Source organism: Tuber melanosporum, assembly GCF_000151645.1.
Source record: "Tuber melanosporum whole genome shotgun sequence assembly, scaffold_12, strain Mel28".
Taxonomy (NCBI): Eukaryota; Fungi; Ascomycota; class Pezizomycetes; order Pezizales; family Tuberaceae; genus Tuber; species Tuber melanosporum.
The window spans coordinates 542,184-555,781 of NW_003298777.1; the positions used below are offsets into that span (position 1 = coordinate 542,184).

Here is a 13,598-nt window from a genome sequence, read left to right on the forward strand (position 1 = left end):
AGTGATTATTAGGACCAGGCCACGGATATCTCACACTGAAGTATCTTCTAAGCAAGAACAACTAACTTCTAACCGACTGCCCGAAAGGAAAACACAAACAAGTAACAGTGATGAAGTATTTATCGCGAGCGAAATAAGGTAAAGTATTGGTTATGCTCACTTCCGACACGGAGTGCAAGAAGTAGGAAAAGTACTTAGAACAAAGTGTGAAGAACCTATCCTCCTCAGCCACATTAGCCTCCTTATATAGTATTCTTCCTGCCTGTAGTCATGTAACCCAAAGTGGTCACATGTGCGAAACCAATCATAACAAACTAATCATGTGACCAAAGTGGTCACATGTTCAAAACTCATAACCTCATAGCGAGGTCATGTGCAAAAACTCATAAACCAATTATAACACAATAAACAAGTCATATGACTCGACTTAGTCATATGCGTGAAACCCATGACCTCATAACGAGGTCATGTGCGAAACATAAATCATATGCGCATGGCATACCCACAAGGCATACCCGCAAGGCACACTCGCAAGGCACACTCGCCAGGCGCACATCCCATGACTCATATTTGAGCCATGTGCGAATACATCACAAATCCCACACATAACAAATCATATGACTCGAATGAGTCATATGTGTAAAACAATAACATACCTGTGACTCATAACCATGTGTCACATGAAAACCTTTTCCTCACCAAGCCACATTCATGACACTAGGTTACCTGACGCCCAGGAGAAGAGTACGAGAAGGATTGTATCGCCCCCAAGTTCACCAAAACAAAAACAATTATGATATATTGGGGAGAATATTTGGGGGTAACAAAACTCCTCTTGTGGTTGGGAATTGGGAGGACTGGAGAACCATAACAGCCAATAGTTATGTTAACCATGTTCTCACCCACACCCTGTGGCCATATTGGTATTAGAAATGTCAGAAGAGGGAAACAATACTTGTAGTGATGGAGGATGGGGCATCAACTCACCGGACTTGATATACAGCTACTGTTCGAGAGCAGTATAATATGTCAAAAATTAATTAGCCTACCAAATCCCCAGATCTTAACCCGATTGAGAATGTCTGGCATATTTTAAAAAGTATGCTGAACAAGTGGTGTCCCCATCCTGTTGGCCAGTAAGGAATGGTCAGTGCTATTATAGAAGAATAGCACAATATTCTGGAGTTTGAGATCCTGGAATTGGTGGACTCAATGCTGGTGAGAATCGCTGCTGTTATTGCAGCCAATAGTAGTCATACTCCCTGGTAGTCTACTGTCTATTTTTTTTTTTTTTTTTTAATTGTATATATATTGAAATCTAGCTCTAAAATACGCTTTTTCTATTGTGTAAACTACTTTGTTGATGTTCAGAATTCCCAATTTGGCACCCCTGGATTTCCCTGTCTCACCTTACCCCCAAGTGGCATTTACCCCCCCCCCTGTTTTCGGGTACTTCTTGCCTGGGACAAGTAAGGCATCATCATCGCCCCGGTCTCTTTCGCACTTCCTCTGACCACCTCCTCCCAGAATCATTTCTATCCCCCTGGGGGGGGGGGCAAATGAGCCAATTAACATCTCTTGCAAGCCTTATTGGCACGGTCAAAATTACAGACATGTAGATTCGTGGAACCCTCATCTTAGCCATGACCAACCGCACAATCCTGCCCATTGTTACAGAGCGACAGCCTTACCACTCATGATGCGAACCCGTTCATCATCCGAAAGAGCGCTCACCATGTCAATCTACGGATTATCGCCTCCAGTGCCTCCGCACGGGATAGTCCGTGGGAACTGTTCCTAGGCGCGGTACTTGTACTAGTATCTCGCCAAACGACAGGCTTCGGACTCAGATTCGGATGTCCGGCGCATGGCGCCGAAGGTGAAGGTGGTGGGTCAAGGATTCACCCTGGTTGGATGGAAGTTCGCTCTCTTCTCGCGGTGGAGATGAGAACAATTTGCTCCTTAGAATCGATCCTTCCTCTAGAGGTTTTATAGGTAAACAGCTATCTCACTTATGCTCTTGGAGCTCACCTAGGCTGTTAAAGTGGAACCAAGTGCTCGATACGCTATCATTATACGGTGGTGTTCTCCCGCCGGAAAAAAAGCTCTACCTCTGGAATTCTATAACTTTACCATCCCAGCGAAAAGGGAGGGAAAAGGGGAAAAGGGAAAGTGCAGACGGACCCGTGGTGAGTTTGGGCACATACTGCATCCAAGATCCGGGGGATCTGGGCTCAACCGCGGTGAAAATGTGTTCCTTTGATGCGTACAGTACTATACACAGACACAAGCACATACAGGTGCTTACCGGTATGATACCGTACCGAATTCCACGTTGGGTATTGAGAGCGTTCCTCTCTTGATGCACAAACCAGCAGGCAGTCGCACTTGCGGTAATATTAATTGCTGTATATTGGCCCGGGAGTTCGACTGCGGGTGCCAGAGTCTGGGGGTCCATAATTGTATGGCAAATTACCTGCGTCTTCTGAGCCCCCGCATAATACAGTAGGTTACCGGTATGATACCGGTACCGTACTAAATTCAGACTCAAACCACGATTTGTTAGGTCCGGTTGAGCTGGGGTAGACTACAGCAGTAATTGGAGATTTTTCAAGATTTGGAGAAGCAGGGTGGGAGTGGTGAGAGTTTTTCTGTTTCGATAATGCAGAGACTTTGGCTTGAAGTATCGAGCCCAAAATTTTGTGGGTCATTTTCCGTCCGGTTGGACAGACTCAAGTGTTCGGGCACTGGTACTGTACTCGTATCACACCTCTCACCGAGTTACTATACTATACTTGTAAGGTACTTGTGCTCCTGATTATTACTATGATACCATGTTATGATACCTTGTGAATTCTTCCGCTCCCCACAACCTCCTCATCCATCCACCCACCCATCCTCACCCCTTCAGACAAGCACTGGATCGCTGTCTTCTGCCTGGCCTGTAGATCTTTTCTGCTCTTCTTCCTCCCACTTTCTGTCGCTCCTTCGAAGAAGCCTTTTTTTATTTCCTTTTCTTCCCATCTCTCTTCAGCTTGCTTTTCGGGGGTAGACTCCTTTTTTTTTCTTATTCCTTGCTTCCATTATTGCAATTATTGTTATTATTGGAAATATTATCCAGGTCTAGCCCGTCAACTCCTTCCACACCCCCTCGTGACCGCCGGTTGGTTGCTTCATTTACTTTATATTCTCCACCTTTGGCTTGCCCAGGGACACTCTTACAGTTTCTCCCACTTTTTTGGTCTCCCCAGCGCCGCGTCCATAACGTCCCTAACCTAACCCCACCTCGGTTTGGTTTCGCCCAAACTGCTCTAATTGATCTGGGCTTCACTCTTTATTGCTCATTTATCTGTATATATTCCTTCCATCACCTCTCCTATCATGTCAGGAATACTGCGACGAGCAAAATCAACACGCGATGCTCGGGCAAAGGTTACCCGTGATCAGCTGGATTTCAACTTTGCCGCTGAAATAGGGAGTTTGGCACCACCAAAGGTGTCGGGCGGGGAACCACAACCCTCTAGCCCTCGAGGGCTCGGTCGGCGCAAAAGCATTTCAAGTTTTCATGCATCTCTGCGGATAGGAAATATATTTGACAACATCCCTAAGAGCGCGAATCCTTTGAATAGGCTTTCCATGCTCCCAGGAGGCGGCTCTACATCTCTACCAGAGTCTCCTCCGATATCTGCAATGAGGTTGTCCCCCATGCCTCCGGAACAGAGCTGTGATGGAGATGGAAGGGTAAATGAGCCGGAGAGGCCTTCGGATGATAGTTTGGTAGACGACACTGAGCTCCTTTATATTGGGATGGCAATTGGGAGCCCTACGGAGGTGCGGGAGGCAAGGATGGAGAGTTCAGTTGTTCCTTCATCGCTCGGTGTACGGCCAAGCGGTAATGACACACCGCAGTTTGCACTGCCGCCTGAGCCATTTGGTGTGGAGGTGCGAGGGCCAATGAGTGGGGCGGTTAGGAAGAAGCAACTGCAGAAGGAGGGAAAACATGGTGCTCAGGAGGAGAATCCCAAGAGTGGGTGGAAGAAATTGTTTGGGAGAAACTTTTTTGGTAAAAAGAATGCGCCCAAACCAACTCAGCAGTCTCCGCAGCCACCACCTACGCGAGACTCCATGGTGACAGCAGAGCTTAGACCGTTTCAATCCAAGACTCCATTCCTGATATCAAAATCGCATTTGAACAACCTAGCTGCGCCTCCGGCATCACCAGCACCTTGTCTCGATGTTGATATTCCCGAGATTGAGATGGAAAGATATAGCGTTATGTTTGGCACATTATTGCATCCGAGTGAGAAGTCATCATTATTCGCCCGCAGGAGGTCAAGGGATATTCCAGCTGCCAATGGGCAGGTGCGTTTCCTGATTAGGTGGTTTATGCAAGGCGCATTTCTGGCTAACTAAGTATAAAGACACAGCAAGCAGTGCCGCAACTGCATCTGAGGCCGCTAAAGCGCAATGCAACAACCGGTCAGGTTAGCCGCTCCCCTCGCTCCATGCTCGGAAATTCCCTCGGGAATGCTAGTCCTCGGCCCGGAGCGGGCCCGGCTCGAAGCCCACAACTCGCTCGGTCTAAGACAGTGGGGGGTGTCTCTCCGGCACCCTCGCCGAGAACAGTATATGTTGTGGATTCACAAAGCGCAGACAATTCTTCCATTTTAACGCCGGCTAGTCGCCCCTGCTCACTACGACATAGCTCTTCGGGTAAAATATCACGAATATCGGAGGAGTCTTCCATTGATACGCCGAGGGGCAGCTTCGACGAGGGCGACGATAGCTGGCTCACTAAGGACGATGGGGCGGAGCCGCAGTGGGAAATGATTAATCCTCAGGGCCGCTCGGCGCAGGATACGCCGAATACACCAATGAGCGAAGGTATGTCTTCACACCAGTGCTGGGGATGGGCCGGTTAAAAAGATAATACAACTAACGGATTATTGTAATAGAGGATATTGAATACGCCGCGCAAATTAGCATAGCTCGTCAAATCTCCGTCTCACAACGCCAACTGCTATTGCCGATTGTTCCCAGGTCACAGCGTCTCGTTAGTCGTGCACCACTGCGTAAACCGCCAAATCCGCCGCTGGCAGGGAACATCATGCCTAGATCTTCCAGCGCTGCTACAACGCACCCCTCCCCTTCCCCAGCCGCACCACTAACAGCAACGAAAGTTGGCAGCGCACGCTAGCTGCGTGCCTGTGTGTGTATGATGCAAGTGGGGGTTAAGGGGGGGTGGGTCTTGAATAAACCAGTTTGCTTCTTTGGGTAGGCTACAGATTGGTCCCTTAAATGGAATGACAATGGGGCTCCTGGTGGATTGTTCATTGATGCTCGAACGACCTGCCGGGTGGGGCGTTTGTTTATGGAGTATGGAGTTTCTTCTTCAAATGTCTTCGTTTTTAGTTATTTACTTTCCATCAATATTCATCCACTTTTTCATTTTTAGCGCCTCGCATTTTCATACCATAATGTCATTGATGACTTGAAGGAGGGAGTGGATGGTGAGAAGAACAAGAGGGAGTCATATGTTCGCCTTGTGGAAATTCCTGCTGCTTCGCGGGCATCATAAGTATAATAAAACTTATATGTTTCGCACAACACCATTTCCATGAGCCTAACTTATATCATAGCCTAACATTTTTCAACTGCATTAACCAAGCCAATTCACCACCCACCCGACCTCACCCATCCCCCCCCTCCTTCTCAATCCAAGTCCCAGGTACAACCTGCTTAGTCTGCAAGTGAACCCCCGTCCTCTGCATAAGCCCCAAATACCCATCGGACATCACAACCAATGTACCATCAAGCCCCTCTAGCACGCACCCCTCGGGCAACCCAAGCGAGAACTTGACACTTGGCTTCCCCCCTCCGGCTCCGCCGCGAGTCAACCATCCAACTCTCTTGAGAGCATGCAATTCATCCTTCCGAAAATCACCCAGTAGCACAAACCACCCTTCCGTTTGCGGCTTTGGAAATTTCGGAGCGTAGATGCGGAAGTCTCGGGATTGGGGTGCGTTCTGTCGGGTCAGGGTGGCGGAAAGGGTGGAGGTGGTAGCGGTAGTTGCGGAAATGGAGATTTGCGGGATTGAAGAGGCTGCAAGAAGGAACTGTCGCTATCAGTTAGTAACCTATTATAGCTGTGGAAGCACGGTGGAGAGGGAGAAGTGAAGTACATTACGACGGCCTACCCCGGCCTGCGGGATTCCTGCCCGGTCAGCGAGTTTGCGAAGGTCTTTGGCTGGCAGTTGCGATAGGCTTGCCAAATCCTTGGGGAGTAGCGGTGCGACGGTGTCGTTTTCGCGAAGTGACTTTTCGATGCTGGGTTCTATGCCTGGGAGGAATGACAGGGCACCATCGCCCGGCCAGCGGGCCTGTTTTATGCTTTGCATTAGGGTTATCATGGCGCTTGTAGTTGAGAGGTAGCCGAGTTCGGCAAGGACATCGATGGAAGCCTGTTTAAGATTAGCCATAAAGACAAACGGCTTTGAGGAAGGAGGGGGAGTACTTGGAGGATACGGATGGACTGGTCAAGAACCTGGCTAGAGTATTAGTTCATGAACGGTAGATTAGGAGACGAAGAGGGAATACGGAGTTTTGGTCGGTAATGTAATCCGATATCGGAAGTTCTATACGCGAAATGAAGGCCTGAACCAAGAGGAAGGCTTTAATGTGAGGGTCCCACATAGGGAGTCCGAGTTTCTCTGCCCTGAAGGGGAGGGCTTTTGAGAGCTCTACATTAATCAAATCCTAAAAGATATTAGTATGGTTTCGACTAGCCTTATGAAGAGAAAGTAATGAATACCTCATTATGCCTAACCGGAAGTTCTGTAAATTTTTTTGTTCAACGCTTCAGTTCAATAATAATCATGAGGAAATTTCAGGCAACGAACCATCGTATTCGGTAGCGGTGCACACCCACCCTAGGCAATCCTCGAGTGTGGCTTGCCGCTTTGCGTGGCGGACGAGATTTCTAATAGTTTTGTGGGACTAAACGGATGGAGAATTAGTATTATTTCTCAGAAAGGAGTTCCGGAAAACCCACAAGATAGTAATAGCTTGCGATCTTCCCCAGCGGGGTTGACTCGAGATCTCCGTTTGGATATGCTATTACACATTCAGATTTACTCAACTCTTTCACAGAATTGTCGACCATTTCCACCAAGTAACGATTTGCCTCTTCCATGGCTGATAAGGAGTCCTGCTCCTCTGGAGGGATTTCAAGCCCGTAGTACGTTGGGTTCTTGTGTAGTCTTCTGAAGAAAAAAGTCCATGTGAGGTAATCTAGGGCGTCTTGTTTTTTCGAAATTGTTCCTGAGGATACTTCGGCCCCAAGGTGGTCATCAACTACCTTGTGTAGTGAGGACTCTACTGGAAAGCCCGTATGGAGAAAGTACTTATAGAAGGATTTTTTGGCATCTTGTGTGAATATTCGGGCAATTCCAGCTAGATTACAAAGCTCAGTCGCCCGTTTATGTTAGTGGGGGGGGCGACACTTACATGTGTCAAACTGTGGACGCCCTGCTCTCCCTAGCATTTGAAGAACATCAGTCAAATCCATGTCCTTATATCCTTCAGTTTTGGCGTCAAAAAATTGTGTCCCTTTGACAATAACTAGATGAGCGGGGAGGTTGACCTAACTATGTTAGTATTAGGGATTTCTCGACTATCTTCCAAGGGAATCTTGTTACCCCCCAGGCAAGTGTGCTTGTAGCAACCAGAACTTGTATTCTATTATAGGTGAATAACTCTTCAACGAGTTGCCTATCGCTCTCAATCAGACCAGCATGATGGAGCCCAATACCAAACTGTAACGCTTCCCTTAGACTTTGATCTTTTACCTGTGACAAAAGGCCCCGCAGATCCTCTTCCGAGATGTGCAGAAACTGCCTTGGATTATCCTCAAGACCACAGAATGCGATTATGTCTTTGGCTGTAAGCCGGGTCTGCCTGCGCGATGCCACAAATATTATAACTGGCTTTCTCGGTGAGTGGGTCTTGATTGCGAGAAAAGCTGGCCTATTCATTGACTGCATCAAGGGGCAAAAGCCACGCCGTTCCGGGAAGCCGTCGATATAGATTTCCAGAGGCACTGGACGAACCTGGTGTAGGTTAGTAGAGAAAATAATTTTGGGGAGGGCTACCAACGGAGTGTCTGAAGTTATAGAGGCCATCTTTGACCCCAAGCCAATTTGAGAGGTCAGAAGCGTTTGCACAGGCAGTTGACAGCCCCATTATACGAACTGGGCGATCCGTCTGCGAGGCAATGTAATTCATTCTTGAAACAATAATCTCGAGAATTGGGCCTGAAAACCGTCAACAAGGTAACATCAAAAAAGCTTCGCATATTTGCACACCTCGGTCACCGCCTAAAAGATGTATTTCATCAATAATTACAAGAGATACCTGCCGGACATAGTTTCTTGTTTGCCAGCTTCTAGATATACCATCCCATTTTTCAGGAGTTGTGATGATTATATCAGCATCATGAATGGTTCTTGTATCTGGCGTATTGTCCCCAGTGAGTTCCACAAGTTTCAAACTCATGGGAGCTGTCAACCTTGCGTTCCAATCTTTAACGCGCTCGCGGACAAGCGCTTTCATTGGTGCTATGTAGACTACTTTTGAGCCAGGGTTTTCACGGAATGCCCACCTGACAGCGTTAGCAATTCCTATATATTCCTTTTCGTACTCTTTGAGTAACTCACCACATCGCTAGCTCACAAGCGATAGTCTTGCCGCTGCCAGTGGGAGAACCGAGTAATACGTTCGAAGGGGTGTGGTAGAGGCAATGAAATATTTGGGTCTGCATTGGGTTGAAATATTGAAATTTCTTGCCGTATATTGTTTCTAGACGTTCATCCCTCAAAGCGGTAATAGGTAATGGCTGAAGGTTGAGTAGTGGTGTATATATTGCTTCGGTATCAGGCCTGATAAGATGCTGAAAAGATATTGGGGTTACTGTTTCGGCACCCAGCCAGCGGTCCGAAACCACCCTAATATATATTTGGGGCGGCAGCGGGTCCGACAATGGAATAGTGAAATTCAGCTCATGGTCATCATGTAACTTCCTGCGGTTGAGAATAAAGAATTCAGAGTGATATATTTCAAATGTTTCGGAATTTTCAGCCCAAATCCAATAGCTCTCCGAGTTTCCGTGTATCCTATCATCCCATCGAAAATCTGGAGTAATATAAAGATGTATCCGTAGAACGTCGCGATTCAACGGAGCAATTTCAGTGTCTACACTAAGAGTAGGAAAGATAGCTAGTAGCGAAGATATTTGAGGTCCCATCTTTTGGTTATGGACAAGATCACCAATCTGCGTACTTGTTAGAAGGCATTCTTGAATATTATTTTAATGGACCTTAAGCTTGCCTCTGCTGGATCCATATCTCGAAGGACCTCAATTGAACCTGTTGATTCCAGCTCTTCAAGCTTTTGAACAATATGAGGTGGGAGTCTGAACTGTGCGAGTGGGTGCTGATATGACCATATCCTGTAGATATCGGATTAGTAGGTTAATTCGTCTGGTTGTGGGGCGCGTGTGATCTGTTTGAACCCACTTCTTCTCTATCGATTTACAAATGGAAAGCAGAATTTGGCACAAATTTCCCCAGCGTCGGTTGAGTGCAATGTGAAAGAGTGCACGACAGATCCTGGCCGAGTTTTGAGCAACATATGCAGAATCAGATACTAAAGCGAAGTCATCTAGATTGGCTTTGGATATGTAAGACTAAAAGAGCTAAGGTTAAAATGATGGCTACAAGTTCTGGGAGTAAGCTGAGTACCTGTAGCAGGATATTGACTTTGGCATGCGGGCTGCCTTTGGCACCGCCAACCTGGCAGGGGCACACAGTTTTACGGAGGTTTTCTAGTTCTTGACTTTCCGTATCTCTCGACTGTATGTTGTCAAATTCTCCGCTAAGGCTGAGCATGGTAAGTATGTCAGCTTCTGTGGCCTGAGATTTCATCATGTTATTGAATATCTCAACACTATTGTTCAAGATGTAGAAGTCGCTCGCAATTCGCCCAATGTTCTTTGGGGTTAAACTCTGTGTTTTCTCGTCAAAAATAATCATCTGCGTTTGCTGGAGGCGCCGGGCTGCCTTGACGATCAATTGCTTTCGCTGAGAGTAGAGGTGAGGATCGTCTGATAGCTCCTGCCACCCAATTCCATATACTAAAGGGTTTTTCTTCCACCTGACGAACATGTACGAGTAGCCCAGCCATTGAATTCCTTCTTCAATTGAAGTGACGGTTCCCAATGCAACCTCTGCATTTAGATTGTCTACAATCCTTTCTGTAAATCTTGATTCGATAGGATGCTGTTGGGTAACAGCAGAGAGATAATGGGCTAGTTTGTCATGCGAAGTGCAAATGAAACCAATTCCGTACTGCTGGAATTGAGGTCTTCCCGCTCTTCCAAATATCTGAAGAACATCGAGGATACCAAGATCCATGAACTGGCCCTTCTGTGCATTATAGACCTGGGTACCTTTTATTATGACCGCTGCCGCAGGCAGATTAACACCCCATGCAAGTGTTGCAGTGCAGCAGAGAACCTTAATCAAACCATCCCCAAACATCTTCTCCATGAGGTTCCTGTCTGATCTTGGCATCCCGGCATGATGGATACCGAATCCCTTCTTAAAAAGCTCCCGTAATTCTCTTCCTTTGGATCGTGCAATCTCCTTACACGCTTGATTATATTGATCATGTCCGGTATTGTCAAAGAGCTCAAGGCACATCTCATCCACTGCCATCTGGTAGAAAAGTCTAGCAGTTTTCAATGTATCTTTACGAGAATGAACGAATACCATGACTTGGTGATTGCGTTGAAGCATTTCTTTCACTTTTTCAAAAGAAGTCTTATCAAGGTTCTCGTTAGAAAGCTTTGTTCCGGGTTTTCCTTTTACACCCAGGAAGTGTTGTTCGAGGGGAACTGGGCGAAATGAGGCGTCAAAATAAAACAGCCCTTGGTTAAGGTTTACTTTCAGAAACAACGCAACATCAACGAAGTTGGGAAGTGTGGCTGATAGCCCAACAATCCGGATCATTGATTGGGTTGATTCAACTTGGCGCTGGGTCCTTGCGACCAGACTCTCAATCACGGCTCCGCGCTCATCATGGAGCATGTGGACCTCGTCGATGATGAGCAACCGGACCTTTTGAACCAATTCAGTATCCCCTGTTGACTTCCGAGTGACAACGTCCCATTTTTCTGGTGTAGTGACGATAATTTGTGTGCGAACGATTTCAGCTTTTGTCAAATGCATATCGCCTTGGCTAGAGTTTAGAACTAGTGATGATGAAAAATAGATTTAGCTGTTCACCTGTCAATTCACGAACTTCGATACCTAGCCAACGAAGACGTTTGCCTAGTTTCTCCACTATCTCGGCGGCCAGGGCCTTCATGGGAGCAACATAAACGATCTTGAATTGGTCTTTATCGCAGTATATCGGGGCGTCACCTGAAGTGACACCTGGTGAGGGGGTACAATCCATACTAATGGTATGCAAGATGGTAAGCAGAGCAGCGTCGGTTTTGCCCTAAAATCGATAAGAAATATTAGCTGATGTCCAACATAAGAGTGCAAAAAATGACCCACAGCTCCCGTAGGTGCACATATCAACATGTTTTCATTTTTTTGATAAGCGACGGGGTAGACAAGGGACTGCATCCGGTTTAAGGACTTGTAGTTACGGAATGTATTACGACACAGGATGTCCATATCCTCGATTTGAACGAGCTTCTCTCCGGCACGAACTGTGCCGACCTTTGTTGCGGGTATCGAAATTTCTTCGTACTCCTGGGCGGTATGTTAAGTTTTGAGATTTAAAGTTGTGGGGGAGCTAAATGGATACCTTGTGATCAGTAGTTTGAGATCCTACGGGCAATGAATACTTTTTGCCCCAGGAACTTAAGGTGTTGCCTGCATCATGAGCACGATACACATGAGGATAGTTTTCCACGGGTTGGGAAAGCTTAGGGCCCAAAGGGAGAGATTTATGCTCTAGTTCTGATTGCCTGAGTGCTTGGTTACGCTCCTCGCGTGTTAGGAGCCGAAGAGCGGAGTCTGGCGCAGATAGGGGCTTTTGGGAAGGAGAAGGAAGACCGAAAGGGGCAAGTTCCGTGCGGTGAACCATCAGGTCCATGACAAATTCGAGTTCGTCTAGGCCTAAAAGGTCAACCAGACGAGATTGTAATTCTTGGTCTGGTGAGGAGTAGAGTTGAAGGTAAAACATTAGCCCTCAAAACAGGAAAAAGGAGTCAAGGATTAGGGACCATCATCAATGGAGCCGAGCAAACTGAGAAGATGTTCTCCCAAGTCAACTGCCGTCATCCCGGAACGCCGGTGCGTGGGGATGGCATTGCACTTTGCTAAGAGCCGGGAATGATCGTGGATTGGGGGATGCGCTGCTTCGCCGGTTGATAGAGAATATGGAGCACTGTCCCTCGAAAGTTCACCGAAAAGATCGTCGGCAGTGCGAAGAGATTCAACTTGCTCCTCATGGGGCGGCAAATCTAGACCATATTCGGTAGAAGAAGGGAGGTGGGACCCGGGGAAAGCCAATAAATGCGCCAGGGCATCATCCATCCGAGAGAGATGTCGAAGCCATTGGAAGGCGGGAGACGGTAGCGCAGACATGAAGAGCGTCGAGGAGAGTAAATATGTTGCGTAATAGGTGAGGGCAAGGCGCTGATATGGAGGAGAATGGGTGCGGTAGGTGGAGGTTACTTAGGTGGTACAGAGAGGGAGGACAGATGACAAAGACTCGGGTGTAGTACAAGATTAGGCCTAGCACAAGTACAAGTACTCTTACTCGAGTATTCACCCAATAAACTACAAGTATTTAAGATATCGTCTTGGCAATCATGGCTTGTCATTCGCCCAATCATTGGCACACATTGTTGGAATGTGGGGATATAATACAAGGACCAGCTAGCAATGGGGAGTTCTGAACCCTTGGACGATGAGCTGGTGCAGCAGCGCTCTGCGGTCCGTGGGGCTCTGAATACCGACAACCCATATAGGGGTCAGTAGGGTATAAAGTAATGTACTTCTCGCACTGCAGTCAAGGAATCCTTTAGTACAATTTCACTCCTGCTTGTCGATATACCTGTCCCAGAATTTCAAAAGGTTATGGGCATTTTGTCACTGCTAATATCATCAGATCTCCTTCCTCGTTAGATATCGCATCTTGTCTGTGCTCTGAGAACACTGTTACCTAGGGTACGGGAACGTGAATCAACAACAATGTGGGATTTATCAAAATCCAATGTTACATAAAAACCGTTTTCACCAGTCATCAGCTCCTATCATACCAACAATGACACACACTTTCGCTGTCCTGCTAGGGCTGCGCCAACTGTACAACAGACGATTAGAGTTGCTGGGAAGATAGCATCACCGTTCTCCTAATAGCGTCTTGAGCCACCCCAGCAGGGGTGTATTTTGTCCCACATATGACTACTATATAGCTCATGTGGCAGCTATCATGTTCGTGGTAGTCAACACACTACGAGTATCATACGAGTACTATACCTTGAGATCCCGATGGTATCAAAAATACTCCCTATCTTCACA

General features: G+C 47.0%; 2 protein-coding genes; one reads left to right on the forward strand and one right to left on the reverse strand.

Moving 5' to 3' along the window:
* The first annotated feature begins 2,866 nt into the window (after positions 1–2,866).
* GSTUM_00004422001 (uncharacterized protein) lies at positions 2,867–5,454 on the forward strand. XM_002835865.2 has 3 exons: positions 2,867–4,362; positions 4,422–4,884; positions 4,956–5,454. Exons 1-3 carry the CDS (start codon positions 3,382–3,384, stop codon positions 5,195–5,197), a joined length of 1,686 nt encoding a protein of 561 aa, XP_002835911.1. The 5' UTR covers positions 2,867–3,381; the 3' UTR covers positions 5,198–5,454.
* A 127-nt stretch (positions 5,455–5,581) lies between these two features.
* Positions 5,582–12,659, reverse strand: GSTUM_00004423001 (uncharacterized protein; the record flags this gene model as incomplete). XM_002835866.2 has 19 exons in its annotated part: positions 5,582–6,122; positions 6,198–6,491; positions 6,598–6,756; positions 6,812–6,834; positions 6,900–6,996; positions 7,052–7,452; positions 7,507–7,642; positions 7,698–8,108; positions 8,155–8,312; positions 8,364–8,659; positions 8,715–9,335; positions 9,374–9,505; positions 9,573–9,742; positions 9,798–11,111; positions 11,184–11,290; positions 11,343–11,559; positions 11,619–11,819; positions 11,875–12,224; positions 12,320–12,659. 19 exons carry the CDS (start codon positions 12,657–12,659, stop codon positions 5,691–5,693), a joined length of 5,859 nt encoding a protein of 1,952 aa, XP_002835912.1. The 3' UTR covers positions 5,582–5,690.
* Positions 12,660–13,598: the final 939 nt, after the last annotated feature.

Coding starts and splice junctions, on each gene's coding strand:
- GSTUM_00004422001 (XM_002835865.2), top strand. CDS start 3,382: ATGTCAGGAATACTGCGACGAGCAAAATCAACACGCGATGCTCGGGCA. Junction 4,363..4,421: donor TTCCAGCTGCCAATGGGCAG/GTGCGTTTCCTG, acceptor CTAAGTATAAAG/ACACAGCAAGCAGTGCCGCA. Junction 4,885..4,955: donor GAATACACCAATGAGCGAAG/GTATGTCTTCAC, acceptor TTATTGTAATAG/AGGATATTGAATACGCCGCG.